The 26,666-nt window shown below is 52.7% G+C and overlaps 1 protein-coding gene across 5 annotated transcripts; it reads right to left on the reverse strand.

Moving 5' to 3' along the window:
• Window positions 1–390: 390 nt before the first annotated feature.
• On the reverse strand, window positions 391–26,178 carry TEF (TEF transcription factor, PAR bZIP family member). 5 transcript variants are annotated; one of them, XM_032882900.1, is made up of 4 exons: window positions 25,916–26,178; window positions 10,308–10,640; window positions 5,175–5,395; window positions 391–4,004 (listed from the first exon to the last, which is right to left on the reverse strand). In XM_032882900.1, exons 1-4 carry the CDS (start codon window positions 26,016–26,018, stop codon window positions 3,789–3,791), a joined length of 873 nt encoding a protein of 290 aa, XP_032738791.1. In that variant the 5' UTR covers window positions 26,019–26,178; the 3' UTR covers window positions 391–3,788. The 5 variants fall into 5 exon arrangements, with proteins under 5 accessions (XP_032738791.1, XP_032738792.1, XP_032738790.1 ...); XM_032882901.1 differs by having other exon boundaries at window positions 10,308–10,625; window positions 25,916–26,175; XM_032882899.1 differs by lacking the exon at window positions 25,916–26,178 and adding an exon at window positions 15,500–15,664 and having other exon boundaries at window positions 10,308–10,625.
• Window positions 26,179–26,666: the final 488 nt, after the last annotated feature.

Consider the following 26,666-nt stretch of genomic DNA (forward strand, 5'->3'; position numbering starts at 1 on the left):
CTGGACCACAGACAGAAAACTCGGCCAAAGGAGAAAAGGAAAACCCCCGGAATCCCATCCCCAGGACCCCACTCTTCGTCTTTGTACTTTCTCCTTTTTACATAGTTGCTGTCCGGGGTCTCCTGTTTGGGAACTCTTTTCCTGAGCAGTTCCTGGTCTTTTTAGCATTTGTACTGCACTTTTCCTTGTTCCGACTGCTTTGAATGTGACATTTGTCCTTCCTCAATACACGATGAGGTAAGCGGGCAGAATTACTCCCATCGGTTGGATGAGGAAACTGAGGCACAGAGTGGCCGAGATGAGCCAGCTGGTGATGCAGGGGTGCCTGGGACACGTGCAGAGGAAACATGGTGGGAAGAGGGGAGGAGGACAGAAAAGACAGTCCCACAGTTCTCATCTCAAAATATTTAATTTTGTTTTGAAAAGGACATTCCCGGCTTCCCTCCCTGCCACATCACTCCAGCCCACCAGCAGCGACACATTCGCACGCACACACGCACATAAGGCCAATGGGCTACAGTCTGCTTCTGCCCTCTCTGGCTGGGAAGAAGGGGTTTCTCCTTGCCTCCTTCCCCCAGCAAGGGTACAGGGGAGAGGGGCCCGCTGGAATGCCAGCTCCCAGGGGAGGACGCAGAGCCCCACACATTCTACCACGTGCACTTAGAAAAATAAAACCAAGTGGTGTTCTGGCATGCCCAACACCGTAAGATAGCAATATCCACCTGGAAGTCATCTTTGCCATTTTCTAGAAAAATTTATTGCACTTAATTAACAGATGTTAAAGGAGCTCTGGGGTGGGGCTTTCCCACGAAAACCAGGGGTTCCTGGCCCCTTGTGTTACAGGGAGCCGAGCTCCCAGGGCCGTGGATGGAGAGCTGCCCGGCACAACGGGGCCCTCCTCTGCTGGTTCCCAGGCCTGCCACCCCGCCTCAGGCTGGAGGACTGTATGAGCTGCCTGCCCAGGGGCCCAGCAGCCCCCCTTAGCAGGGCAGTGCTTACCCAGAGTCAAGGGTCACTGCTCAGTGCCCTCCCCAACCTCAGGACCTGGACAGGCAAACCCCTTCCTTTGGCCAAGGGTAAGAGTTACCCAGGTCCTCCACAAGGTGCTAGCCATCATGAAAGCGCTCTCTAAATATATATATTTCTATATCTAGATATACATTTATTATATGTATATTCTTTCAACATTCTAGCTCATTCATGATTTGTCTGTTCTGAGGTTGCAACGAGGCTGCCATGAAGCTGAAGACAGGGAGCTCAGGGAGGCGAGTGCTTCCCAAGCGATCATGAACCGAAGGGAAGCCGAAGCCGTTCACACCGGCTCCCCTGGCCTCCCGTGCTCCTTAGAGATGTCACAGATCTGAGCACAGGAGCCACACTCTTTGGCTGTCAGCCCCAAGGAGAGAGTCAAGGAGACTCCCAACTCCGGACGGATACTGAGCAGGCAGCAGCCCTCTCCTGCCCCAAGCACCCGTTTCTTAGGCCTGGGAAGGAGACACGCTTTACCTGAGCGCTCCTCTTCCCCCAAATGTCAACCTTCCGTGGACCACCCCCTTCCTGTCCCTGTCAGGCTCCTGACTCCAAGGAGCTCTTCTGAACGAGGCCAGCAGCCCCACTCTTTCCAAGTGAGCACTTTGGGAAGGATCCAGACACCCACTGCCTGGCGGGGAGGAAAAGGGGGGCACTGAGCAGGCAGAAGGTGAGACAGAGAGGAGAGACATCAGGCCATCATTCCACCCACTGGCGGGGGTTAGGGGGACATGGACACCAACCAGAGATTAAATGTCCACCCTTAAAACAAAACACAACACAACACAAACCGTATACTTTCTGGCCAAAGAAAATGAAGAGCATTTAAGCTGGAGGCTCTTCTATCAATTACAAAATGAGAACTGCCCTACTGGTGGGTAGCCAGACCAGACAGAGAGTGCCCGGGCGGGCAAGCTGCCCGGGGCAGGACACGGACATGCCGGATGCGACGGCCCTGTTGTGGTTACAATAGAGTGAGAGTGAACACGGTTTTTATAGAACCACAAAGTCAAAATTGAAAGGGAGGGGGGTGGCCTCCCTTGGCCTCAGGGACCCTTGTCAAGTACCCAGAAGGGCAGGTGTGCAGGTCCCTGGAGGGCCGTGGCATTCCCCTGGGGTGTGGCCCATGACCAGTGCATGGTTTCCCCCAGTCTTAACATCTGTTAGGAAAAGTCTTTCAGGGTCAGGGCCCAGGACTCAGAGCCACCACTTTAAATAAAGCCAGTGGTAAGCATGACAAAGTGCGCCCGTTGCCTCTGACCCCTCTTTACCACAGGCTACCTGCCCTGAGCAAATAAATACACCCATCTCCAGGTGCCCCAGCCGACCACAGTGAGCAGCGGGTTCCACGGCTTTCCTCAGCGAATCTTCCAGGTACAGCCGAAGGACGACTGAGTCCGCCGACACAAGAGAAAGGAGCAGCTGTGAGGTAGTGGGGCCACAGCTGCGAGGACCTCTCCCCTCCACGCAGCAGCCAGGCTCATGTGGGTGGCCGGTGTCTCCTGGGACACAGACTCAGGGGCCCCTAGCCCCACCAAATGGCCCAAGAGCTGAGCTGTGACTCCCGTGATCCCTCACTGGGTCCTAGAGGCGGACGCTCCGGGCAGCTCGCATGGGGGAAGAGATCCCAAAACAAGAACTGGGAAGCCCTCCTTCTGTTTCTAGAGAAAAAGGACGACTCTGGCCTGGCCCACACTGGAGAGCAGAGCAAGAAAAAAAGGGTACTTCTTGGGAAACATGCCCCAGCTCTCCGGCCACAGTGTACGGGGCCATGGAGGCCGGTTTTCTAAACACCATGCGAAGGGGCATCCTGGCTCCAGGAAGTTAAGCTTCCTAGGCAAGGGGTGGGGGGTTCCTTTTAAATCCAAGATCTGAGCATGGTCACTAGGTGAAAAGAAACAGCAGGTTCCAAGGCCCAGTGTGGTGGGACAAAAAAGTTTCAGGTGGCCTCCACGAGTGGCCTGGATAAGAGGAGATGGAAAGGCCTCCCTCTGCACTGTGGGCGAGACTTGGGAGACCAGCCGCCCTGGGAGTCCCTCCTCCAAAGCAGATCAAACAGGGAGGGCCCCTCGCCAGGGCCTCCTCCCTGGCTTGCAGGTCTCAGAAGAAAAGGGGTGTGGGAGCTAAGAATGGGTGGGTGCGCTTCTGTGGCAGGCCCCAGACCCACACCCCACGCCAGGTGTGCAGAGACCCTGCTCCTGTGGCCTGACCCCCAAGGGGCCACCATGGAGGAGCTGCTTTGTCTTTCTACCTCTGAAGGAGATGGGAACGGATGTGCCTCTCAAAGACTTTCTGGGGAGGATGAGGTGGGTGACAGACAAGCCCCACCTGAAATGCGCCCCGCTACCTGAGAAGACGTTGGGCGACAAGGATCATGACTCATTCTGTGGAGACAGGCTCAATGGCCCAGGCCGGAGACTGAGGGAGAGTCAGGGAAGCCTAAGCCCCCTGTGAAAGGAGATCTGTACCCCAGAGGTCCCCTTCCGATTCAACTGGGACATCCGAGAACAGAAACTAAGGCTGATTCACCCGTCTACGTAGACTCTCTCGCACCCCCACGGGGGAGGAGGCTGGCCCCCCAGAGAAGTCGCCACGTGCGCTGGCCATGTGATAATGAAGCTTGAACGTGAACGCTCCTGGAGCAGGTGTGCCACCATTCGACCATGACGAGTCATAAGTCTCCACGCGTGTGTGGGGTGTCAGGGAGCCCCCAGGCAGAGGTCTGAGGTGCAGGCGGCGCTGCCCGGCGGGGGCACGGGTTACAAGGGCCCGTACTTGGTCTCATACTTGGACACGATGGTCTTGCACTTGCCCACCTCCTTGCGCAGCTCAGCGACCTCCGTCCGCAGCGCCGTGTTCTCCTTCTCCAGGAAGGCGGCCCGGATGGTGATCTGGTTCTCCTTCAGGCGCCGGGCATCCCGGGACCGTTTGGCAGCCACGTTGTTCTTCTTGCGTCTCGTCCAGTACTTCTCGTCCTGTGGGCAAGTGTCCCCCATGGGTGTCTCCTCTCGCCCCACGAGGAAACCCCAACCTTTCCCCCTCCTGCCAGCACCCTGCGCCCCAGATTCCTCTTGAAACTCACCTGGTGCCGCCAGCCAAAAGCTCGGACCCCAGGGAAGGAGCTGCAAGTGCCAAGGACACCGAGGGCCCCCCCCCTTACCCCGGGAAGGTGGAACAAGCAGCAAGGTCGCCAAGTGGGATATGCAGGGGAGGAGAGGGGACTCGCTGCTCACCGGCTCTGGGCTGCTTCAGGATAAAGCACCGTCCACACCCTCACCTCACCTCAGCATTCTGGTCATGACTAAGGGCCTATGCCCTGGGTCCAGTTCCCGGAGTTTAAATCTTGGCTCCTGCCACTTCCTCGCAGGGGAACCTTGTGAGCCCCTTAGCCTCTCACTGTCGCCTGTCCCACAACCTTATGATGCAGGACAGTAACAGCGACCGTGACACAGAGCTGTCTGGGGAGTAGATGAGTTCCCATGTACAAGGGGCCTATGACAGTGCCCAGCGTACAATAAGGACCACACAAATGTCCACTGTCTTCACTGTCACTGTCACTGAAGCCTCAGAAACCTCCTGAGAGGCGGGTATGGTTATTTCCGCCCCAGAGATGAGGCATCTGAGGCCTGGCGAGGTCTAGGTGACAAAGTGGAGTTCGAACCCAGGTCTGCCTGATTCCAAAGCTTGGAGGAAATAGGTTCCTTGGAGTTTTCCATAAGAAAGGATGGAAAGACTACAAAATCCTCCTCTCCCTCCCACTCTCTGAGTTCCTACAAAAGCATCAGCTTAAAAGCTGCTTGCTCCTCCCTGGGGATGGCAACATACAACCATCTTTTGTCCTTCAAAGCAAAGGCTTGTTCAACCCCAGTTCCTGTGGCCTAGTGAGCTCCTGCCCAAAGGCTGGGCCAAAGCCAGGGAAGTGGGAACATCACCATGGTGGCGGCCAGTAAAAAAAGACAGAAGCTACAGGGAGTCGTACTGGGGCCAAATGTTACCTGACTCCCTTTCTTTCTACCAACTGCTGCAGGATATGGCTCTGTGCTCTGAACTCATGCCTTTCTAAACGGTGTCCACAAGGAGAGAGGGTCTTCTGCACAAAATCAAATGGGAGGCAGCGCAGCCGCTCAGCTCAGACATCAGCTTACCTTCTGCTCATCGGGGACAAAGACCTTCTTGGCCTTTTTGATCATGGGCTGGGGCTTCAGATCCTCCTCTGCAAACTTGTGCTTCCGAGGGTTGAAGAGCTCCCCGCCGGGGACACTGGAGAGGACCAGGTCAGCAGGGTCAGGATTGAAGTTCACATCCACCTCCACACAGTTGGGGTCAATGGGACTGGGTGTCTCCCTCTCCTTTTCCAGGGAGGATTCTGAAAGACACAGAGGCAGGTGGTCCCGAAATAGTCCACTGGACAGCAAAGGCTCACTCCCCACACCTAGATACCTGCTTGAATCTCAAGGCTGCCCCAGCCACTGTCACATGCAGGCAAGAAAAACCACCACAGCATCAGCCCCCAAGCTGGCATAAGTGATTCAACCCAAAAACACAAATATGGAAAGAATTCTTTCCTGTAGGAACAAAATGCTCAAAAGGAAACAGAGGCCCTCGAAAAAGACGGGATTTTCAGATTGTTTTCTTCCCCCCAGAAATGTTAAGCAAAACATTAAGTCATTATACCCCCTTAACTTCCTGTGGTTTCAAGTTCTCAAATAATGAGAAACAGCTGAATTTCTCTGTGAACTATTATGGGCTAGGGACACAGGCTGAACAATGAAATAGCTTCCATTTTTGAATCCCCTGAGACGTATCAGTCAAAGTGCTCATTCAGCCTTAGAACAACTCTGAAAAGCAGACAGGTGTTAACCCTATGTTATAGATAACAAAACTGAGGCTCAGAGACACAACCTGGTAGTCCCAGCGTCACACAGACGGTAAGTGACCGAACGACAGTTTGAGTCTGGGTCTGGCTGACTCTGAATCCTTGTTCTTTCCCACCCTTTCTGGCTGCCACTTTATTGTGCACATTGGATGAAAGGCACTTTCAGAATTCAAAGGTTGTGCGTTACTAGAGATAAGTCATAAAAGAACAACAAAGCATACCTTTGGCCTGCTCACCCAATGCTACTGGTAGAAGTACACAAAATATCCAGTCAACAGATATTTGTTAACTATCTACCATATGCCAGGAACTGTCCTTGCAAAGACGAGTTCACAAAACAAGTAAAAATCCTTGCCTTCGTGGAATGTTATTCTAGCGGGGGAAGGCTGACATTACACAAGATAAATTAAAAATATCTGTAAGAGTGCTGGACGCCATGTGGCTGTTCGGGAGAACATTTCAGCAGGAGTGAACGTCAAATGCACTGGGATGTGCACAGGCAGGCGGTGGTATACAAGAAACCAAGAGGCAGCCACTGTAGCTGAAGAGGAAGGATGGGAGGAAAGAGTAACAGGACAGGTCCAGAACGCAAAATGCAGACCTTTTAATCCCCAGAAAGCAGTGGTTTTCAATAGGGGATGATTCTGTCCTGCCAGAGACGTGTGACCACATGGTGGCGGGGGTGGGGGGGGGTCCGCTGGCATCTGGTGGGTAGAAGCCAGGAATGCTGTTAACATCCTCTAATGCGCAGCCCCGCCCCTACCCCTACCCCAGCAAAAAAAAAAAAAAAAAAAAAAAAAAATTATCTGGTCCAAATGTCAACAGTGCCAGTGACTCTGACTTTTAGCCTGAGATGGGAGAAGCCACTGGAGGGTTCTGAGCAGACAGGTGACCTGATGGTTTTTCACTGGCTTGTGTGCATAAACTCAGTGGCTCTTCTTAGACAGGGTTAATTACAAAAAGGGCTTGGCATAAGGAGAGTGAATGACCCACATGGTAAGGACGGGAAGGCCGCAGCTGCCAAATCCTACACCCACAAGCCGAACAGCCAGGGGGCCAGAGCCGACAAGCGGGACTCCCACACCCCGCTGGGACGAGCAGCCACCGCTACAGCCACTTTCCAAGTTGTGCGGCAGAACCTACAAAGACTGAACATCTATGTGTCTGAGGACCCAGCCCCACGGAAGCGCACAGATGTATTTACCAAAGGACACACATGTAAATGACCACGGCAGGGCTGTGCATAACCTAAAACTGGAAATGCCTCAAACGCCCATGAGCCACAGAATGGAGAAACATGGTATGATCAGACGATGGAGTCATTCAAGCGAATGAAATGAACAAACTGCTATAGGTATGAAATAAATTTCCTCACAAATTTGAGGAAAAGCAGCTAGACAGAGCGGGAACTCTCCTTTCGTTTCTACCATGTGTACAGTTCTTCAATATAAAACTTACTTTACCTGTATTGTCGTTTTCTTCGCCATAGAGTACTCCATAAGTATTTTTTATAAATATATAATTTATATGTGTTATAATGCTAGCTATAGGCACCTATAAATATCGGACTATGAACATAATTATAACAGGCAAAACAAACATATTATACACATACACAATGAATATACAATTCCATGCACCTTTGCTGATGGAGATCAGGAGTGATTACCTCTGGGTAGTCATGACTGAATTGGGGGCCACAGGGCATTTCTGGGACACCAACAGTGTTCTATATCCTGATTTGTGTGGTAGTTACACGGTGGGTTCACTCTGTGAAGATCCGCTGGGCTGTGAAACGGGAACTTTTGTATGCCAAAAGTTTCATTAAGAAGGCTTACTTAGAAACAAAATCAGGTCGCCTGGGTGACTCAGTTGAACTTCTGACTCTTGATTTTGGCTCAGGTCATGATCTCAGGGTCGTGGAACCGAGCCCTACGTCGGGCTCCGTGTTCAGCTCAGAGTCTGCTTGAGATTCTCTCCTTCCCTCTCCCTCTGTCTGGCCCCCTCCCAACTCTCTCTCTAAAATAAATACATAAATCTTAAAACAACAACAACAATGTATCAGAGGCAAACACCACCTTAGGCAAGTTGCCTAAGGCATAAAAAGAGGACTCATTTCCAGCTCTGCCCCCTACCCACACGCGGACCCGGCCTTCCGGGACAAGCTGATGAGCACAGAAATGAGTGGCCCTCAAACAAGAATTCAGCTGGAATCAGCCAAGTCTTTAGATCTAATCAGTTTACAGGAAAAAAAAAAACAAAAACAAAAAACAAGGGGCAGAGGAACATGTGAAATGGCACTTCGGGGATACGGACTGAAGAATCCAGCGTGTGCAAAACTCTACAGGACCAATGACTAAGTGTCTTCAACAAATGAATTGCAAAGAAAAAAAGGAGAGGGGATCCCAAAGATTACAAAAGATTTAAGAGACATGACTAAATGAGATCTGCGCGTCTTGTTTGGATCCTGATTCAAGCAAACTGTAAAACAGTAAGTTTTGGTGTTTTTTTTTTACAGATGTATTTATTTGAGAGAGAGTGGGTGGGTGTGCGCACATGGGGTGGGCAGAGAGAGACTCTCAAGCAGACTCCCCAGTGAGCGCAGAGCCCAATGTGGGGCTTGATCTCATAACTCTGAGATCATGCCCTGTGCTAGAATCAAGAGTCAGACACTTCACTGACTGAGCCACCCAGGCGCCCCTCTAAACAGTAACATTTCTGAGACAACTTTTTGGAAATTTGAAAGCTTATGGATATATTGTCAATTTCTTATGTAAAACTGGTAGTTTCATTACGGTTTTTAAAAGAACCCTTACGTTTTACATACATGTTGAAATATGTACAGATGAAATTACATAGTATCTAGGACTTTATTTTATTTCTTAAATATTTTATTTATTTACTTTTTTTTTTTTTAAGATTTTACTTATTTATTTGACAGAGACAGAGAAAGCACAGGCAGGGGGAGTAGCAGAGGGAGAGGGAGAAGCAGGCTCTCTATAGAACAGGGAGCCCAATGTGGGACTCAATCCCAGAACCCTGGGATCATGACCTGAGCCGAAGGCAGACATTTAACCATCTGTGCTACCCAGACGCCCCAAAGCTTTTATTTATTTATTTAAGAAAGAGAGAAAAAAAAGTACACACGAGCAGGGGGCAGGGAGAGGCAGAGGGAGAGGGAGAAGCAGGCTTCCCACTGAGCAGGGAGCCCAATTCAGGGCTCTATCCCAGGACATTGAGATCATGACCTGAGTCAAAGGCAGTCGCTTAACTGACTGAGCCCACCAGAAGCCCCTAGGATTTGATATTAAATAATGAGGTGAGAGGCTGGGAGAGGTTATGGAATACAAGATTGATTATGAGTTAAGAATTAGGAAAGGTTGAGTGATGGTTACATGAGGGCTCATACAGTAGTCTCTTACTTTTGTATTTGAAAGTGCTTCCATAATAAAAAGTTAAATAAGAAATAAAACTAGAGCATGAGAATTCCTTGGGGGTGGGTCCCTTGGGTTCCAACACCAGCTCCTGGGATCCTTCTTGGGAGCCATCAGCCTGTGTGTGCCTGTAACTGAGCCTGCAAAAAACTTTGTAGGCCCCAGAGACAGCGGCCATGCCTCCTCTGAAGGGTTCATGCCTAGGAGGCATGAAAACCAACCCACCACCCACCCCTTTACAAGAAGTACAAAAGAAGAGAGATGAGAGAATAAAGAGTCCCGGAGATAATGTCTGTCCTGGTAGCAGGGCAGTGCCTAAGCAGTACCTGGCTATGGGATCAGGCACCCTGGCTGCTTTCACTACCTACCAGCTGTGTGACCCTGGGCAAGTTACTTCTAGTTTCCTCACCTGCAAAACAGGTATTAGAGTATCACCTCGTAAGGTTCTTGTGAGGATTATGTGTTAATGCCTGCCACGGAGTAAGTGCTAAATAAACGTTAGCTACTAACATTTATTTAATGTTAGCTAAATAAATAAATGGTTTATTTATTATTTATTTAACTAAATAAATGGTACTACAACTACTACTACTATTATTATTATTACTATTATTACCGCCTGAGCTTGCCAGTAAGCTTTGGCAGAGCGCATGTGGAGGGAAAGAGGAGAGCTGAGGAAAAGCAGCACGGGATCTCCAACCTGTAAAGCCTCGGACTTCAAGGGCTCACTCCACTGGCCCGGCTCACCTGCAGCAGCCCGGCCCACAGCAAGGCCCTGACTGTGCGGCGGCTGCTCTTTTCGTCTCCAGCCTCAGGGACTGGGCTCCAGGGTGGGGAGCTGAGGCTTTCTCCACGCTGCAGGGCCACCAGGACCTCCTCTGAGAGGGAGGCCTCACTGGGTGTGCGCACTCAGTGGCCCTTGGCGGGAAACAGGCTTCTCCGCACGGGCCGGGTGGCCAGGCACCCACCTGTGCTGGACGCGGTTTCCGAGGGCTGGAAGACGGCCGTGGAGGAGGATGGCGGGGATGCTGTGGAAGAGCTGGCCGACTCCTTCCCTTCCAGCTCGGCCACAGGCAGCAGCAGGTTCTGGGCCAGATGGGTGGGGCTGGCGGGGATGCCGTTCTCCAGCAGGAACTCATCCAGGTCCATGTACTCCAGGTGGAAAGACTCGCCGTCGTAAGGGATGGTCTTGTCCCAAATGGGCGGCATGAGGGAGGCTGAGACGGCCATGGTGCTGGCTGCCGCAGCCTCGTCTTCCTCCAGCTTTTCCTTCCCCTTTTCTTTATCTGCAGACACAAAATCTGTGATGAGACATCACACAAGAGGTCATTCAATCTCAGGAGGTGAGCTGTGGGCCTCTCGGGGCTGACTCCTCTCCATCTGAGCCCCAATCCAGACCATCAATTCCGAGAGCTCGCTCTGCTCTCCAGTGATAACCTGCTGTTTGACCGAGGCCCACAGGTCTCCTTCAGACATGGCTGCATGGCCTTGCCCAGGTCTGGCCTTCCCAGAATGTTCTCCACAAGTTCTGGGGTCTAATGTGGTCCCGGGATTAGTTCAAAATAGGCTTTGGCATGGGCATCTACAGGAGAAAGGCTTCAGGGAGGAAATGGAGTTTCTGATATCTCAGTAATATTTTAGGAAAGGATATTTTAAGATTCTTCAGACCAAGAACCTTGGTGTTCTGTCCTGTTCCCTCCAGCCAAGCTTCTCCACAGTAACCCAGCCTTGGGCTTGAACCCTAGCTTTGCCACCCACTTGCTTTGGTGTGTGATTTTAGCCATGTTACTTAACCTTTCCCAGCCTCAGTGTCCTCCACCATAGATAAGGATAAAGTAGCCTCTTTGGTGAAGACTAGAGATAACATTTTTTAGAAAGATTTTATTTATTATTAAGATTTTATTTATTTATTTGACAGAGATCATGAGTAGACAGAGAGGCAGGCGGGGGTGGGGGGGCATGGAGGCAGGCTCCCTGCCACACAGAGAGCCCGATTCTCGGCTCAATCCCAGGACCCTGGGATTATGACCTGAGCCGAAGGCAGAGGCTTTAAGCCACTGAGCCACCCAGGTGCCCCTTAAGATTTTTATTTTTAAGTCATCTCTACACCTAATGGGGGGGTTCGAACTTAACGACCCTGAGATCAAGATTCGCATGTTCCATCGACAGCCAGCCAGGTGTGCCCCTAGAGACAACATTTGGAAGTGTCTTGTATGGTACCTGGCACACAGCAGGCATTTGCTATTCCTGTGAGCTTGTTGAGGGCAGGGACTATATCTGATTCATTTCTACATCTCAAGGACCACTGCAGGGGCAAGCTGAGGGAAAACGTGCATACTGAATGAAAAATGCTGGGTTTGCAAACTGACTCCCTTTAGGTTGACTGGATAGAGAGGGCTCGGAGCTGTCTTTTCAGGACCTTTTTCAGAGCAACCATTTCAAGAGACCGCTATCCCTGAATAAGCAGAGAAGACTGAAGGCAGGTTTTCTGGGAAGAAGGAAGGAGTGGAACTGAGGAAGAAAAGCTTATTAAAAAAAAAAAAAAGAAAGAAAGAAAGAAAAAAAGCTTGTTCCCATTCATAGCAAAACTAATCAATTAGTGGGGACTGGTACATACCTAATTGTCTCAGCCCAAAAGCTATGTACAGAGGTATGTAAGAAAGGGCAAATTAAGAAAAAGAGATGAAAGAAATGTGACATGGTTAGAAGGAAATCAAAGTGACAGGGAGGCTAATCAGGGAATCAAGAGATAAAATCATGACAAGTTCATAATGGGCTTTCAAATTGAGGGAGACAACTTTGAACTCTGGATTCTGAAGTGAAAAAGAGAAATCAAATATGATTATGTTGGAAATAAACCAGTCATGCATGGACTCCTAGACCACAGTCAGCCAAAAATCAGCCTGTTGGTCCAATAAAAATGGACACACCCAGTGTGTTAAAAAGGTGGAGGTTTTGACAAACAGAATTTGGTCATGGCTTCTACCCTGAATTGTTGCAACTGCCTTCTGTACCAAGCTTTGGTTTAAAACCAAATGGGAAGTAAGAAAGCCAAGCTTTGGTGGGCTGGGTGGGCCAGATATCCTCCTTGTTCTCCTCTGAGATACTGACCCTACATTCTATTCAGAAACGACTGTGACCCACGTCGGTGGGATCATGGGGATCAGAAGAGGCAGGAAAAGGGAAGAACAGAAAAACAGCCATACTGAAGGACAAGTAACAATAAGTTCCAGGTTTTATCTGGTGTAAGCAATTAAACATATTTAAAAAATTTTTATTCTCTTAATTTATTTTAAAAATTTATTTATTTTTGGGGCGCCTGGGTGGCTCGGTGGGTTGAGCCCCTGCCTTTGGCCCAGGTCATGATCCCGGGTCCTGGGATCGAGCCCCGCACCTGGCTCTCTGTTTGGCGGGGAGCCTGCTTCCCTTCCTCTCTCTCTGCCTGCCTCTCTGCCTACTTGTGATTTCTGTCTGTCAAATAAATGAATAAAATCTTTAAAAAAAATTATTTATTTTTAAAGATTTATTTATTTTACAGATTTTATTTATTTGACAGAGAGAGAGACAGCAAGAGAGGGAACACAAGCAGGGGGAGTGGGAGAGGGAGAAGCATGTTTTCCACCGAGCATGGAGCCCAATGCAGGGCTTGATCCCAGGACCTTGGGATCATGACCAGAGCCAAAGACAGATGTTTAACAACTAAGCCACCCAGGCATCCCAAGATTTATTTATTTTAGAGAGAGAAAGAGAGCACCAGCAGGAGGGGCAGAGGTGGAGGGAGAGAGAATCTCAAGCAAACAGCACCCTGCGTGTGGAGCCCGACACCAGGTTCGACTGCAGGACCCTGAGATCATGACCTCAGCTGAAACCAAAAGTCACATGCTTAACCGACTGCACCACCCAGGCACCCCTAAATTTATTTTTAAGTAAGCTCTACCCCTGACGTCGGGCTTGAACTCAAGATCCTAAGATCAAGAGTTGTGTGTTCTATTGACTGAGCCAGTCACACAACCCAAGAACATTTTAAATCAGTGTTTTCCTAATTTTTTATAAATTATAATCGGAGTTTTAATTATAGGAGATGGTAAAGGACGAGGTACATCACAGAGGTCACAGGGATGGATATCAGTGGATGCCAGCGATATGGTAAAAAGCACCAGACCAGGCAGAGAGCTGTAAGGCCTAGCTAGGTGACCTTGAGGAAGCATCCTCACCTTCTGAGCCTCAGCTTTCCTCATCTGGGAAGTGGGGATAATATCTTACAGGATCGCTACGAAAGACTAAATAGATTATTTCAGAGTGCTTTGTAAGCATTATGCAAATGTAAGGTAGAATTACTGTTTTTGATGGTTGCTGCTTGGTAATCTTGAGTAAGAACCTGAGAGATGTGTACACCTGTCTCAGTGGCTTGTCTCATCCCCACATCTGGAACAAAGCACTACCTTCAAAACAAAGAAAAGGGTCTGTGGACATGAGGTTCCAAAGCAAGAGGGGAGAGTCTGGCCTTACCTGATGTACATAAGCTATTTATAACTCAACAGTGGCAGCCCCAGAGATGGCAACCTCAGAACGCATCCCGGAAACGAAGAGAAACAGCATTTTTAAAAAGAAAAGTAATTCCTCAAAACAGGCAATTCACAGAAGGCTTACTCCTTCCCAGATCCTGAACTACACTGATGGTTCTTAGAAATTCAAAGATGTCAGACGGAAAGCATACCTCCGTGCACCTAAACCCTCACAATAGGTGGCACTCCTCCTGTGCCCTGAACCTCCCGTCCTCAGTCCAAAAAAACAGAGCCAAACCTGCTTTCCACACAGGCTCCAGGGACCTCTGTGGCCTAGGAAACAAGCAGTAGCCCAGCTCTGCTACAGTGGCCCCAAAGTCTAGGGTCAGCCCCAAACAAGTGGGTGAAGGTGCCACAGCGGCCTCACTCTGACCCTCCTCCCTCTACCTGCCTCGCCCCAACCTCTCCCTGGGAAGGCGCCTCACATCCCTTCTCCTGACACCCCTCCCCCACCTCAGCAGCAGAGCAAATCCCCTGTGTGCACCCAGTAGCTGGGGATACGCACACGCAGGGATGAAGAGAGGTCCTCCTCCCAGGTGCAGGAAGTCCACATACAAAGACAATCCGCCACCATATATCAGAGCTCCTCAAACTTTAGTGGACTTTGGAATCACAGAAGTGGGGTGCTCCTTCAAATGCAGATACCTGTGCCAGCAGCCGCAGATTCGGGGGCGAAGGGTGGGGCCCAGGAACCAGCATTTTAAACTAGCATCCCAAGTGATTCTGATGCCGGCATCCCCAGAGAAGGCGCCCTGGGGCATCCTTTAAGGGGGAGCCTCGACCCCCACCGGCCTCCTCAGTAACCCCTACACACGTCGCGCGCGCCGGGTGGATGCCCGAATGAACCTCCTCAGTGAGACCCCCACCCCACCTCCTCCCTCCTGCCCCTTCCCCGCCAACCCCCATCTGACCTAGCCTGTCTCCAGTTGGTCCGACCTTCTCTTCCCACCCCCCTTCGCCTCGCCCTCCAGGCCCCTCCGCAGGACAACTACACCCTGACCTCCGACCTCCCCGGCCCCGCCCTCGCAAGGCCCCGCCCCTGCAGAAACCCCGCCCCCAGGCGCGCGCGGACCCCCTCCCCTCACCGAGGCGCGCCTCCCGCGGGGGGTTCTCCATCAGCTTCTTCAGGACCAGGGGGAAGGAACCCGGCAGGCCCCTCTCCCCAGCTGCGCGCCCCGGTCCCGGGCCCGGCCCCGCCTGCGGCTCCACAGGCGGCTTCTTTCCGCCGCCCGCGTCCGACATCGTGCCCCGCGCTCTGCTCGCGCGCCTCGCCTCCCCCGCCCGCCCCCCGAGATGGGCCAGAGCCGTGCGACCCGCAGCAGCTGCCGACACGGGCAGCTACTGCGCAGGCGCCCAGCGGCACCCCCCCACCTCCCTCCATCCCTACCCCGCCTGCGGACAGGCTCTGGCATATTAATTATTCATGAGGCCAGGCCAGCTTCCCCGGATCGCGGCTTCGGATTGGCCCGCCCTGTAAGGAGGGCAGGCGCAGCCTTCCGGGCCGTGATTGGTTAGGCCGCTGGGGTTAGCGCGGCACGTGCGGGGCCAGGTGAGGAGCAACGCCGGAGACCCCGCCCCGTCCGCCCCTGTGTCACCTGATTGGCGCCTGCTGGAGTCAGCGTCATGGGCCCTCTTCGACAGCAGCCCCTTTCCCTCAACCCGCGGTTTCACCTTCGCTTCCCTCTTCATAGCCCCCGCCTTCCTCCCTGACCACCGCAGCCGTTCCCCCTTCCCTCTCATTGCAATCTCGCCACCTCCCGGACGCGCCCCTGAAAGGAAGCAGGGCTGGGCGTGGCCAGGCCGGCCGGGGGAACCTATCAAATCGCCCGCTCGAGCCGCGCGGCCGTCCCCCCGCGGATCACGTGGAGCCGCAGCCGAGTCTAGTGGGAAGGGGGGAGGGAGAAGAGGAGGAAGGCGCGGTGCAGCCAATGGAGGGCGGGGGCGGGGCCCGGGGCGGTGCACGAGGCGTAGCACGTGCAGAGCTGCGGCGGGGTGGGGGGGGGGCGGCGGCCTTTTTGTTCCGGGGACTCTGCCCAGGGTCGTGGGACAGGAATGCAAAACCCAGCGCGCACCCCTCCTCCTCAGCGACCCAGAGGTTGGCTGAGGGCAAGGCGTCAGACGGCGACCTGCCGTGCCCGTTGGGTTGGCCCGAGCTGGCTTGGCCGCTGCTGGGGGGGGGGGCGGGGCAGGAGGGGGTGTCAGGTTCCCTACGGATCCCGGTTTCTGGTGCGGGCGTGGCAGCCAGATAAACACTAGCGTGGAGGGAGCATTCTTGAGCCCCGCGGGTGGAGAGAAAGGGCCGTCCCTGCGCCAGGGCCCGGGTACAAGCTTCCTTCCTCCCACTTACTATCTTACGACCTTGGGAAAGTCCAGTGGCTTCACTTGCGCCTGCTTCCTCATCCATAAAATGAAGGGGTTGGGCTAATCTGTAAAATCCTGAACAGCTCTGCAATTCTGTTCCTCTCTAGGACTTTCCCTTCCTTTTCCTAGGGAAAAATGAAACAACAAAATTCCTTTACACAGGGTACCGATTACACACTTTGTGGGTGAACGTCCTCTTAAAACACAAATACTCCTAGGAATGCCTCTGGAAACCTATAAAAGTGTAAAATGTGAGCGGGTACACAAATGGCGGAGGCGGTAGAGGAAGCTAATCCCAAAGAGCGCCCAGAACTTTGTACCTTACTAGAGCACAAATCACCCTCTGCTTTGCCCCTGAACTGTACTCCACTTTCCCTGTCTAAACTCCCAGGGTGGGGGCAGGGAGGGGCTTTGGCCTGTTTATCTGGTTTTTCACCAAGGAGTCTGGGCCATCCAGTAGTTAGGCTGGGGAACCGCAGAGTGCTGTCGTTGGAGCATGGTGTAGGTGCGTGACCGACAACAGCCTGCCTCAAAGCTGTCCAGCCGACGGGATAAGAATTTTGCTGGGAGTTGAGGAGGAAAAAGAGGTTGCTCCCCACCGCCTACCCCGCTCTGGACACCTGGGTGGTTCAGTATGGTTAAGTGGCTGCCCTCAGCTCAGGTCATGATCCTGGAGTCCTAGGATCAAGTCCAGCTTTGGGCTCCTTGCTCAGCAGTGAGCCTGCTTCTCCCTCTGCTTGTGCTTGTGTTCTCTCAATCTCTCTCTCTCTGACAAATAAAATCTTAAAAATAAAGGGGGGGGGGAGAAGAAGAAGTTGGGCCCCTAAGCAGGCCTGGAAAACAAGAAGTTTGAAGGGATTCTGGGAGATGGCTGGGACAGGGTGATGGCATCTGACTCCAAATTCAAGTTCTTACTGCTCTGTGCATTACACTTTGGTGGCCTTCTGGCTCATACCTCCAGCCAACTGCTTCAAATCTCCAGGCCACCTTTCCTGGTATATCATATGGAGGTAGGACAGGGTCTACCTTTGGGGTTTCCATAAGCCAATGCACTGCACAATTGTAAACCTGCAACAGATGGTAATTTTCATAATTTTACTAAAACTCATGGGTACAAATCCGCTGCTTGTGGTGTACGCTGATTCTGTTTAGTAGAAATACTAAATTGTGCACAGAAAATCTGTTGACTTGTTCGTGGGAATTATGTACATGGCTAAACAAAGATATCTTTAGGGGGTACCTGGCTGGTTCAGCTGGTGGAGCATGGGACTCTTGATCTCAGGGTTGTGAGTTCGAATACCACATTGGATGTAGAGATTACTTAAAAATAAAATCTTAAGGGGCACCTGGGTGGTTTAGTCATTAAGCATCTGCCTTTAGCTTAGGTCATGATCCCAGGGTCCTGGGATCAAGCTCCAAGTTGAGCTCCCTACCCAGCAGGAGGCCTGCTTCTCCCTCTCCTACTCCCCCTGCTTGTATTCCCTCTCTTGCTGTCTTTCTTCCCGTCAAATAAAATCTTTAAAAAAAAAAAAATCTTTTTTTAAAAAAAGGTATCTTTAGGAGACACTGACCTAGAGGTTTTCAGAAACAAATTTCAAAGTGTTAAAAAAAAGGGTATCCCGAGGAAATTGACATGAACCCTTTTTTAAAATGGCTGGTTTAGGGACACCTGGGTGGCTCAGTTGGTTGAGGGACTGTCTTCGCCTCAGGTCATGATCCCGGAGTCCTCGGATTGAGGTCCAATTCCGGCTCCTTGCTCGGCAGGGAGTCTGCTACTCCCTCTGATCCTCCCCCTTCTCATCCCCTCTCTCTCTCAAAAAAAACAAAAAACAAAAAACAAAAACCTAAAAAAAAAAAAAAAAAGGCTGGTTTGGCCACGGTGAGACTTGTTGCATTAGAGTTAAATGTCTGTTTTCTTGGCTAATATGACATTATTGAAGGGGGAAACAATTTTCAAGGTATTAGAGGAGGATTTGTGATCATTTAACAGTGGAAAGTTATAACATTTCTTTATAACAGGGGTGGGTATAGTAGGAAGGAATAAAGATTCAGATTTCTTTGTAAGTTACAGTTTTCCAAAAGTCATAATGCCAACCCCATTTACCACCTTTCCTGGAGCAACTAACATAACAGGTGAGTGACACTTGTGAGAAGCAAAACAAGCAGGTGGGGACTTTAAAACTCAGTTTTGAGGGTCTCGTAGGTGGCTCAGTCAGTGAAGTGTCTGACTTTGGCTCAGGTCATGATTCGGGGACCCTGGGATCGAGCCCTGCATGGGGCTCCCTACTCAGCAGGGCGCCTCCTTCTCCCTTATCTCTCTGCCCCTCCACCAGCTTGTGCTCTCTCTCTCTCAAGTAAATAAATAAAATCTTAAAAAAAAGAAAACTTAGTTTTGATTCCATTCTCTTTTCATGTCCTGACACTCCCCAGAAAGGTTTGTTGTTTTTTTTTTTTTCTTTCTTTTCTCCTGGATAGCCACAGGGTAAATGGTGTGTCACAAACACTGCGGGAACATTACAAACATGTCCTTTCTCGTGCTTGCTTGCAAGCTAGGAGCTTAGCTATGTTGTGGGCTGGCAGCATGCAGCAGCACCACCCTGGAGGTGGGGTGAGAGCCCTTACACTTCGGGCTTCATTCTCCAGCTCACAGGAGAAGAACCATAATAGCATCTGTCTACCCTGTTTCCTATCAATCAGTAAAGTGGTACCAACAGCCTTACCTCACCCCTTCTCAGAGAGGAGGAACAGATGTTGTGAGAATTAGGTGATTTCCATAGTGTGTGTGAGCCCTATGAAGAAAAAAACTCCATAAAAAGAACATGTCAGGGGCGCCTGGAGGGCTCAGTTGTTGAGCGGCTGCCTTCAGCTCAGGTCATGATCCCGGGGTCCTGGAATCGAGCCCCGCATCAGGCTCCCTGCTCAGCAGGGATCCTGCTGCTCCCTCTCTCACTCCCCCTGCTTGTGTTCCTTCTCTGGCTATGTCTCTCACTGTCAAATAAATAAACTCTTTAAAAAAAAAAAAAACAGAATATGTCATTACATGGTTAAGACTGTAAAGGTGTGAAGTGTTACCTCAGTGTTCTTTCGTGGTGGGTTTTCAATGCAGTGACTTTTTTTTTTTTTTAAGATTTATTTATTTATTTGAGAGAGAGAGACAAGCAGGGGGAGTGGAAGAGGGAGAAACAGGCTTCCTGCCGGTTGGCTTTACCGACTGAGCCAGCCAGGTGCCCCGCTGCCGTGGCTTTTTGAGGGAAGCATGGTTGCAGGGGGCAGCGGTTGAATTGTGGACTTGGGGGCAGGCCTGGGTTGGGTCGCCTCTCAGCTGGTGACTAGCCACATGGCCTTGGGCAAGCGACTTTTCCTAAGCCTCCTATTTGTCTCTCGGAAACCGAGGTGGATGTGCTTACCTTACAGAGTGGTTATGAGGATATGTGTGAGAAGCAACCTCAAGTGCCTGCCTGAACGGTGAATGTCACGGAGTGGGTGGGCCTCCGCACTTCCCCTTCCTTCAGGTTGTGTCAGGTCAGGAGTAGAATTATTCTGGAAGGCTGAGTTCTAAAGTCAAAGCTACAGCAGAGCACGGATGTGAAATGTCCCTTTTCCAGAGCTAGACTGGCTCTAAATTCTCTTTAGTGTTTCAGAAACCTGCTAACCAACCCCAATTAAAAATGTCATTGAGGGTTGCCTGGGTGGTTCAGTTAAGCATCAGTCAGACTTGATCTCAGCTCAGGTCTTGATCTCAGGGTCGTGAGTTCAAGTCCTCCGTTGAGCTCCACACTGGGCATGGAGCCTACTTAAAAAAACAAAAACAAACAAAAAAAACCACCTTACTAAAAAAAACTTAATTGAGCATATGCAGAACAAGTGCCTTTCATTAAGCCATGATGCCATTCAGAGTATTATTATTTAAATTTGAATTTCAGAGGAGCTGCAACTCCAGCCCAGGAGCCTTTGGCCAGATAGTCCCACAAAGATCCATTTGGCCACAGAGTCGGTATCCAGTAGGACAGCACCTCTTCCAATCTTCTGACTTTACGGAGCATGGTGTGTGTAGGTAAGAGCAGGACAGTGAGAAGGCTTCCATCAAGCTCTCAACAAAGCCCAGTTATCTGTGGGCCTCGCCCACTGCAGGAGAGCACAAAACTTGGTTCAGGGTAGTAACTCAGTAAATATTTGCTGGCTCGCTTTGTTGGCAGGGCTGGTAGGAAGGTTGACAAAAATCCTTCAGAGCCAAGTCCTATACATTTGGAACGTTATTAACACGAGATCACAGTCACTGTGTTGATTCACAGTGGAACCTGGAATAACAAATGTGAGCCACCCGGGATGGCAAGTTCCCAGCATGAGCCTGGCCCATAGCTCGCATACCTGTGGCCGTGGAGTTCTGGGCTGTGGTTTTTACCTTGGTCTCAGTGTGTTCTAGGGGGGAAGTGGTGGGTGGAGCTCTTCACTAACTCCTGCCCATCTCTTCAGTTTCCTGTTTGGCTCGCCTCTTGTCCATTCCCAGGGTTCGGATTACAGATGGAGAGCTGCCCCAAGAGTGCCATTTCCAGAGAAGCCATCACCTCCAACCTCTGCCACGTCTCAACAGCCACTGACAACCATGGTTTCTCCGGGGAACGCTGCGTTGATGGTGCTGTGGTAGGGTGTGGGCTCTGGAGTCAGATTATCCGGGTTTAATTCCTACTTTGACTACTCCCCTAACTGTGTGACCTTGGGCAAGTTACTCAGCTTCTCTGTGCCTGCATGTCGAAGGCAAACAATTCAGGCATACTGCCGAGAACCGCACTTGGCACATAGCAAGTGCTCGGTTGAAGTTAACTCTGCCTAATTGCATTTTGGGTTGTTCTGGGAACATTCCTCCCCACCTGCTGCTTCCCCAAGAATAGTGGGGGCGGGGTGGGGTGGGGACTTTCAGGCAGGGATAGGACAGCTTCACTCTTTCTCCCCTCTGCGGGTCTCTCCAACCTCACCTCTTCCTTCTCTCCACCTTGCTCACCTTTGACAGCCACGGTGGCCTTTTATTGCTCAAATACGTGTCTTTCCCGACCCAGGAAAGGGCCTTTGTGGGTGCTGTTCCCTCAGCCTGAAAGTTCTCGGTGTCACTCACTCTCCCTCACTCTCCGGGCCTCTGTCCCAATGTCACCCCCTCAGAGAGGCTGGCCCTGACCCTCCTCACCGCTGACTGCCTGTCTCTCCCCACCGGAAGGCAAACACAGGCGAGGGGGCAGTGTCTGGGTCATTCACCCCCCCAGCCACAAGTGTAGCAAACACTCAGTAAGCGACTGGATGACTGAAGAGATCTTGGGGAATCCGGTGGGAGAGGAGGAGCCTGGCAGCGGGCAGAGCTGGGTTGGAAGCCTTGATAAGTGTATGGCCCTCCCTTTCCTGAGCGTTCCGTCTCCTCATTATGGAATGGCTAATCATAAGGCCCTTGCAAAGCCACTTCACAAATGGTAATGAGAACGCTCACACTCAAGGAACCGGTGGCTCTTAGAATCAGGATTCACTCCTGTGGCAGCCTAGCCTTGGGTCAGGCTCATAACCCTTGGCGAGGGGCAGCCTGTCAGTCTCGGACACAGCTGTCCGCTTCCCCGCACTCCACAGGAACGAACTGATAGCGTTTCAGGGATCGGTGATGGTGGGGAAACAAATAGGAAGGAAGGCTCCGAGCCCTAACGTGGAAGCCAAGAAGAGAGGCTGGTCCACACCCTGGCCCGGAGGGCAGCTGATCCCTCTGGGCGCATTTCCTCCCCATTTAGAGTAGTCGGATTAGAGGAGCTGGTATTGCAGAGAACAGCCCCAACCCCACCCGCGCCCTCCTTTTCCCTGAAAGCAAACTTCACACTTTCTCAGTTTCTCTCTGGTTCTGCCAGGCTGGGAATGGAGGCAACCACGTGGACTTTTCCTGAGGCCGAGCTCAGGACAGCCCAAGGGGCACTGAGTCCGGTTTTTGGCCGACTTAACTGAGTCCTCCAAGGGGAGGACGCCCAGGCCCTTCTAGCGCGTCCCTGACTCTGCCCTGGCGTTATTCAGCCCCTGCTCTGGTCCGCTCGGCGGGCACCAGGGTGGAAGTGTGTGTGTGCAGACAATGGCACCACGCCCCGGGAGCCTCAGCACGCGTTTCCAAGGAGACAGCCGTGTGTGTGTGTGTGTGTGTGTGTGTGTGTGTGTACCCACAGATTGCAACACCCATTTCTTTCAAGGAGAATACCGGCGGGAAGGAGGGTGGAAAGAGGAGAATGGGGGGTCAGGTTACAAATAGGATGTTGGTGGAAGGCGCAGAATGCCAGGCCCAGCGGCTTTGTCTCTCATGGGGAAAACAGTGTAGGACTTTACAGTTTGCAAAGGGTTTCCTCGTAGGGTAATTCATCGAATCCTGGCAATACACGCGTGAAGCAGGCATGCTTTGTACCTTGTATAGGTTGTGGGTGGGGACCTGTCAAGGATGCCCTGCTGGGTAGCTCACAAGGGATTCTAGCCAGAAGCTCTCTGAGGCGGGTACCCTGCCCGCCCCGCTCCAAGTGAGGGCCTTGTTCAACCTCTGGGTGTGGGTTCCTGCTGCACGGTGGAGAGGCTCTGCAAAAGAGGCCTGAGCGACCAAAGCTGGCAGAAAAGTTGGGGGCTAGCCTCAGAGCAGCTGAGGCCCCACATGTTGACGGAAGGATAGGATGTAAAGATCTAACAGTGTGGTTGAGAGAAGCAGGGTCTTTTCAGAAGCTGGAGAAGAAGGTGAGAAAATGTGCAACAGAACAGAATCCCCTCTTGGAAGAGGATCCCCTGGAGAAGGGGCAGCAGCAGAAACACGAATCATCCTTAGGAATCAGGAACCGGAGACAGAGGGGGAAACTGAGTCAGGACTTGGGGTCCAGACACCCTCTTTCACCGGACATGACTTGTCTGCCCTCAGGAAAGTCAGTCAAACTGGTGACCAGAGTGAAGGACCACTAGGCGGCCACCGTGACCTGGAGCCAAGGGAGGCTCCCGTCTGGTCAGCTCTGCTAAAGAAAGTCGGCTTGATTAGGGGGACCAGAAAGAAGTGGAGGTCTGTGCAGGCTGCTGGGGGGGAGGCCCAGGGGCTGCAAGAGGGAGAGGGGCCCCGAGGCTGGATCTTAGGGAGCATCTCTGAACTAGAACCTGGAGGGAGAGGCGTCAGGGAGAGCAGGGGCTCGTGAGAGCACACCTGGGATTTCGCACACTCTGCATGGCTTGCTTCTAAAATTCCTTCACATGGGACCCAACATACCCTCTGCAGGTGACCCAAACGTGTGCTGAGGCAGTCACTGGGCTGGAGAAAGTGGGGAGTTTGTAAACAGGTCTCAGTCTCCTGTGCGGAAACCACCTCTTTTACCCAAAGCAAAAGGTGAGCAATCCTGAGGACAGGCCCGCTTTCTGGGGGCAACTAGCTGTTTCTCTTGTCTTCTTCCCATTGAGGTCAGATGCCAGGGTCGGGGGACCCAGGGGGAGAGACCTTATAAAGTACTTGCTACATGACTGCCGGAAATTCTAGTTCTGTGTAGTATATGTATATTTTTTTTAACCAAGGGATGTTGGTTTTCAGGTAGATACATTTATTTTTATAGAAGATATGGAGAGGGATACCTAGCTGGCTCAGTCGGTGGAACATGCAATTCTTGACCTCAGGGTTGTGAGTTGGAGCCCCACCTTGGGTGTAGACATTACTTAAAGATAAAATCATTAAAAAAAAAAAAAGCAGCAGCTGTGGAAAGTCTGGGAGCTTTGAAAAGCGGTGATGGTGGGTTGGCAACAGGCATGAGTGAGGTCTTTGTGGGGTACACTAACCCCTTTAGCTCTTCAACCTTTATTCCATTATCTTATCTACCCATTGGCATCTGTCATTCCCATGGGACCTCATGCTTCTGACCCTCAGTAACATGCCACATGGGGACGTGATAAGAGGTGGCATGGGGCTCTGGTTCATGACCCTTGGACCAACCCAGCCATACCAGACAAACTGATCTTCAGTCAGAACTTGCCAGCTCTTGGAGAGGCTCTGCCTGAGAGCCTGGGCGAGTCCCCTCAGTTGCTGGACCCCAGTTTTGCCCACCCACAGTAAGCAACGGGGACTTTCCGGCTGGTCCCAGGGACCAGCTGGGAGCCCGCGGCCAGAAGCTGCTGCCACATTTCAAAAGCTTTGTTATCCTGGTCCAAGGAGCAGCACCCCGAATCGCCGCAGAACCCTTTTCTGTCCAGCTGAGAGCTGTCCCTGCAGAGCTACTGGCCACCAGCTGGTCTCTGTGCATGCGCCGGGCCATCCAGAGACACCCTACTTTCCTCAAGTGCCTGGAGCAAAAAGGAAACCTTTTGCCTTTGGAAGGACTTCTAACTTCACCCACCCACACGGCTGTTCAGAGATGCTAAGAAGTCAGCTGCGGCTTCTCTGCCAGGCTAAGCTGAGGGTTCCCTGAGAAGATGGGCTTCTCCTGGTGAGCAGCTGGGGTCCTGAGGCTACAAAGGCATAGGAACTGCTTCTAGGATCCCTGCCTCTGGGGGGTGGCCCAACTGTCCCAGCCTTCAAACCACAGGGTGTCGTCTGAGGGGCCTGGGCCCAGAGCTCTGTGAGAGAGCCCGCAGGGACTATGTCCCAAGCTCGGGGGGCCACTGTCCCCCGCTCGGGCAGCACCTCCTCCCTCCCCAAGGGATAAGAAAGAGGGCAGGGCCTGTGGTGTCTGTCCTCTGGCTCCAGAGTTTGGGAATGGCTAAGAGTCCTTTGGAAGGAAGTCCCACGGGGACAACCAGGCTCTGGTGATGAGACAGACACAGCAGGATGAGCCAGAGCCCGAGAAAGCTCCCCTGAGGGGACACGTGGGGCTCCCAAGTCAGACTCCTGCAGCCGAGGACAGCCGGACGCCTTTAAAGGTGCATGTGGATTTTGAGCCCTGAGGACCCGGGTGTGAGCCCTTGACATCTTAGAACAGAAGAGATTTGGAGATTTATGTATCAGGAGGGAGCACCCTGAGCTGGCCGGGCCCCCAAGTCTGGCCAGGGGCTTCTCAGGGCAGAGCTCAGGAGACACCTGGTGCGGGCTCTGGCCCTCTGTCCACGGCCTCCTCCGCGGGCTCCCAGGCCCCGTGTTTGCCTGTGTCTCCTAGGAACCGGGGCTGCGAGCCTGTGGTCCTGTTACATAACAGCTTCCATCCCATCCAGGGGTTCAGCCCTCCAGCGAGCGGGAGCTGAAGCAGGCGAACGGAGGAAGGAGGAAGGGCTCTTCTCCAGACACGGGAGACGGCCCAGATCCACAGACTCCGCCGGTCCGCCGCCACCCCAACGCGCAGAGGGAGGGAACTTAATCAACAGTCCGCCTTCAGCGCATTGTCCCAGCAGGGCGCTCTGGTCCTGCCCTCGCCCCACGTGAGCACGGCACCTGTCAGTGGCCACATGCTGGCCGCAGCTTCCCAAAGCTAGCAGGCCCAGGAGGCGGCCCCTGAGTGGCAGGGACGCTCCCCACTGTGTCCCTCTCTGCACCCAGCCCTGCTCCTGCCCAGGGAGGGGCCAGGGGCAGACCCCGGCCGGGGACCCTCCCCAGCTCGGAGATGCCAGTCCTGCCACCGTGCCTGTGACTGCCCCCCCCGCACCCCCGCTCCAGGGTACCTGGGCAGACGGCCAACGCAAGCCACCCCCGTTCCTACCTGTCCTCTTCTCTGGCCAAGGGAGAGAGTGCTCCAGCAGGGACTTGAGGACCTCAGGCATGTCCATGGCAGGGGCCACTCCAATCCGGTCGCAGCTCGACATGGCCCGGCAGGAGGTGCTTGCTCGGGGGAGTTCAGAAGCAGCTAGAGAGGCAGGAGCTGGCCTGGGAGCCGCAGGCTCTGGAGGCGGGCGGGGCGGGAGCCCGAGGCAGCCAATGGGCAGTAGAGGCCCCGGCCCACCCGTCCACCCCCGGCTCGGCCACCCGCCAGCTCCGGCTGCAGCCAGGCCTTCCCTTCCCGCTGCCTGGCAGGGCGGGCCTGGCCCTGCGCCAGCCACAGCACGTGGAGCCCCCGCGCCAATCCTCTGACGGAGAGCCCGGCCTGTTATCTAACTTTGCAAAGGGAAGTTCTCCCCCAGGCTGGGAGCCATAACCAGGGCCTGCCAGGTGAGAGCAGTGAGATGGCTCCACGCCCACAGCGAGCGTGCACTGCACACTCAGGCACACTCGGCGGGGGGTGGGGGCGGTTGGGGGTTGCTGGTGGCCCGGCGCTGCAGAGGGCAGGGCCGGCCTTGGGAATCAGTGTGGGCTGGGACCTGACATCCGGCACCCCAGGCAGCTCAGCACAAAGGATATACTCTGTTAGCACACACCCGCACAGGAAGGGGCTTCACACATGTACCTGCGAGCCTGTGAGCCTCGAGGGGTGTTGGCATGCTTCGGCGCTGACACCTGTATGCAAGGCACGCGTG

This window comes from Lontra canadensis, unplaced genomic scaffold (genome assembly GCF_010015895.1).
Source record: "Lontra canadensis isolate GAN:19392208 unplaced genomic scaffold, GSC_riverotter_1.0 scaffold84, whole genome shotgun sequence".
NCBI lineage: Eukaryota > Metazoa > Chordata > Mammalia > Carnivora > Mustelidae > Lontra > Lontra canadensis.

Excerpts from the sequence above, each read along its gene's own strand:
- TEF (XM_032882896.1), bottom strand. The coding sequence starts at position 15,146 with ATGTCGGACGCGGGCGGCGGAAAGAAGCCGCCTGTGGAGCCGCAGGCG. Across the intron at positions 10,641-14,989 it reads CCCGCGGGAGGCGCGCCTCG|ATTTTGTGTCTGCAGATAAA; the intron begins GTGAGGGGAGGG and ends GTCTCATCACAG. Across the intron at positions 4,005-5,174 it reads TTGTCCCCGATGAGCAGAAG|GACGAGAAGTACTGGACGAG; the intron begins GTAAGCTGATGT and ends ACTTGCCCACAG.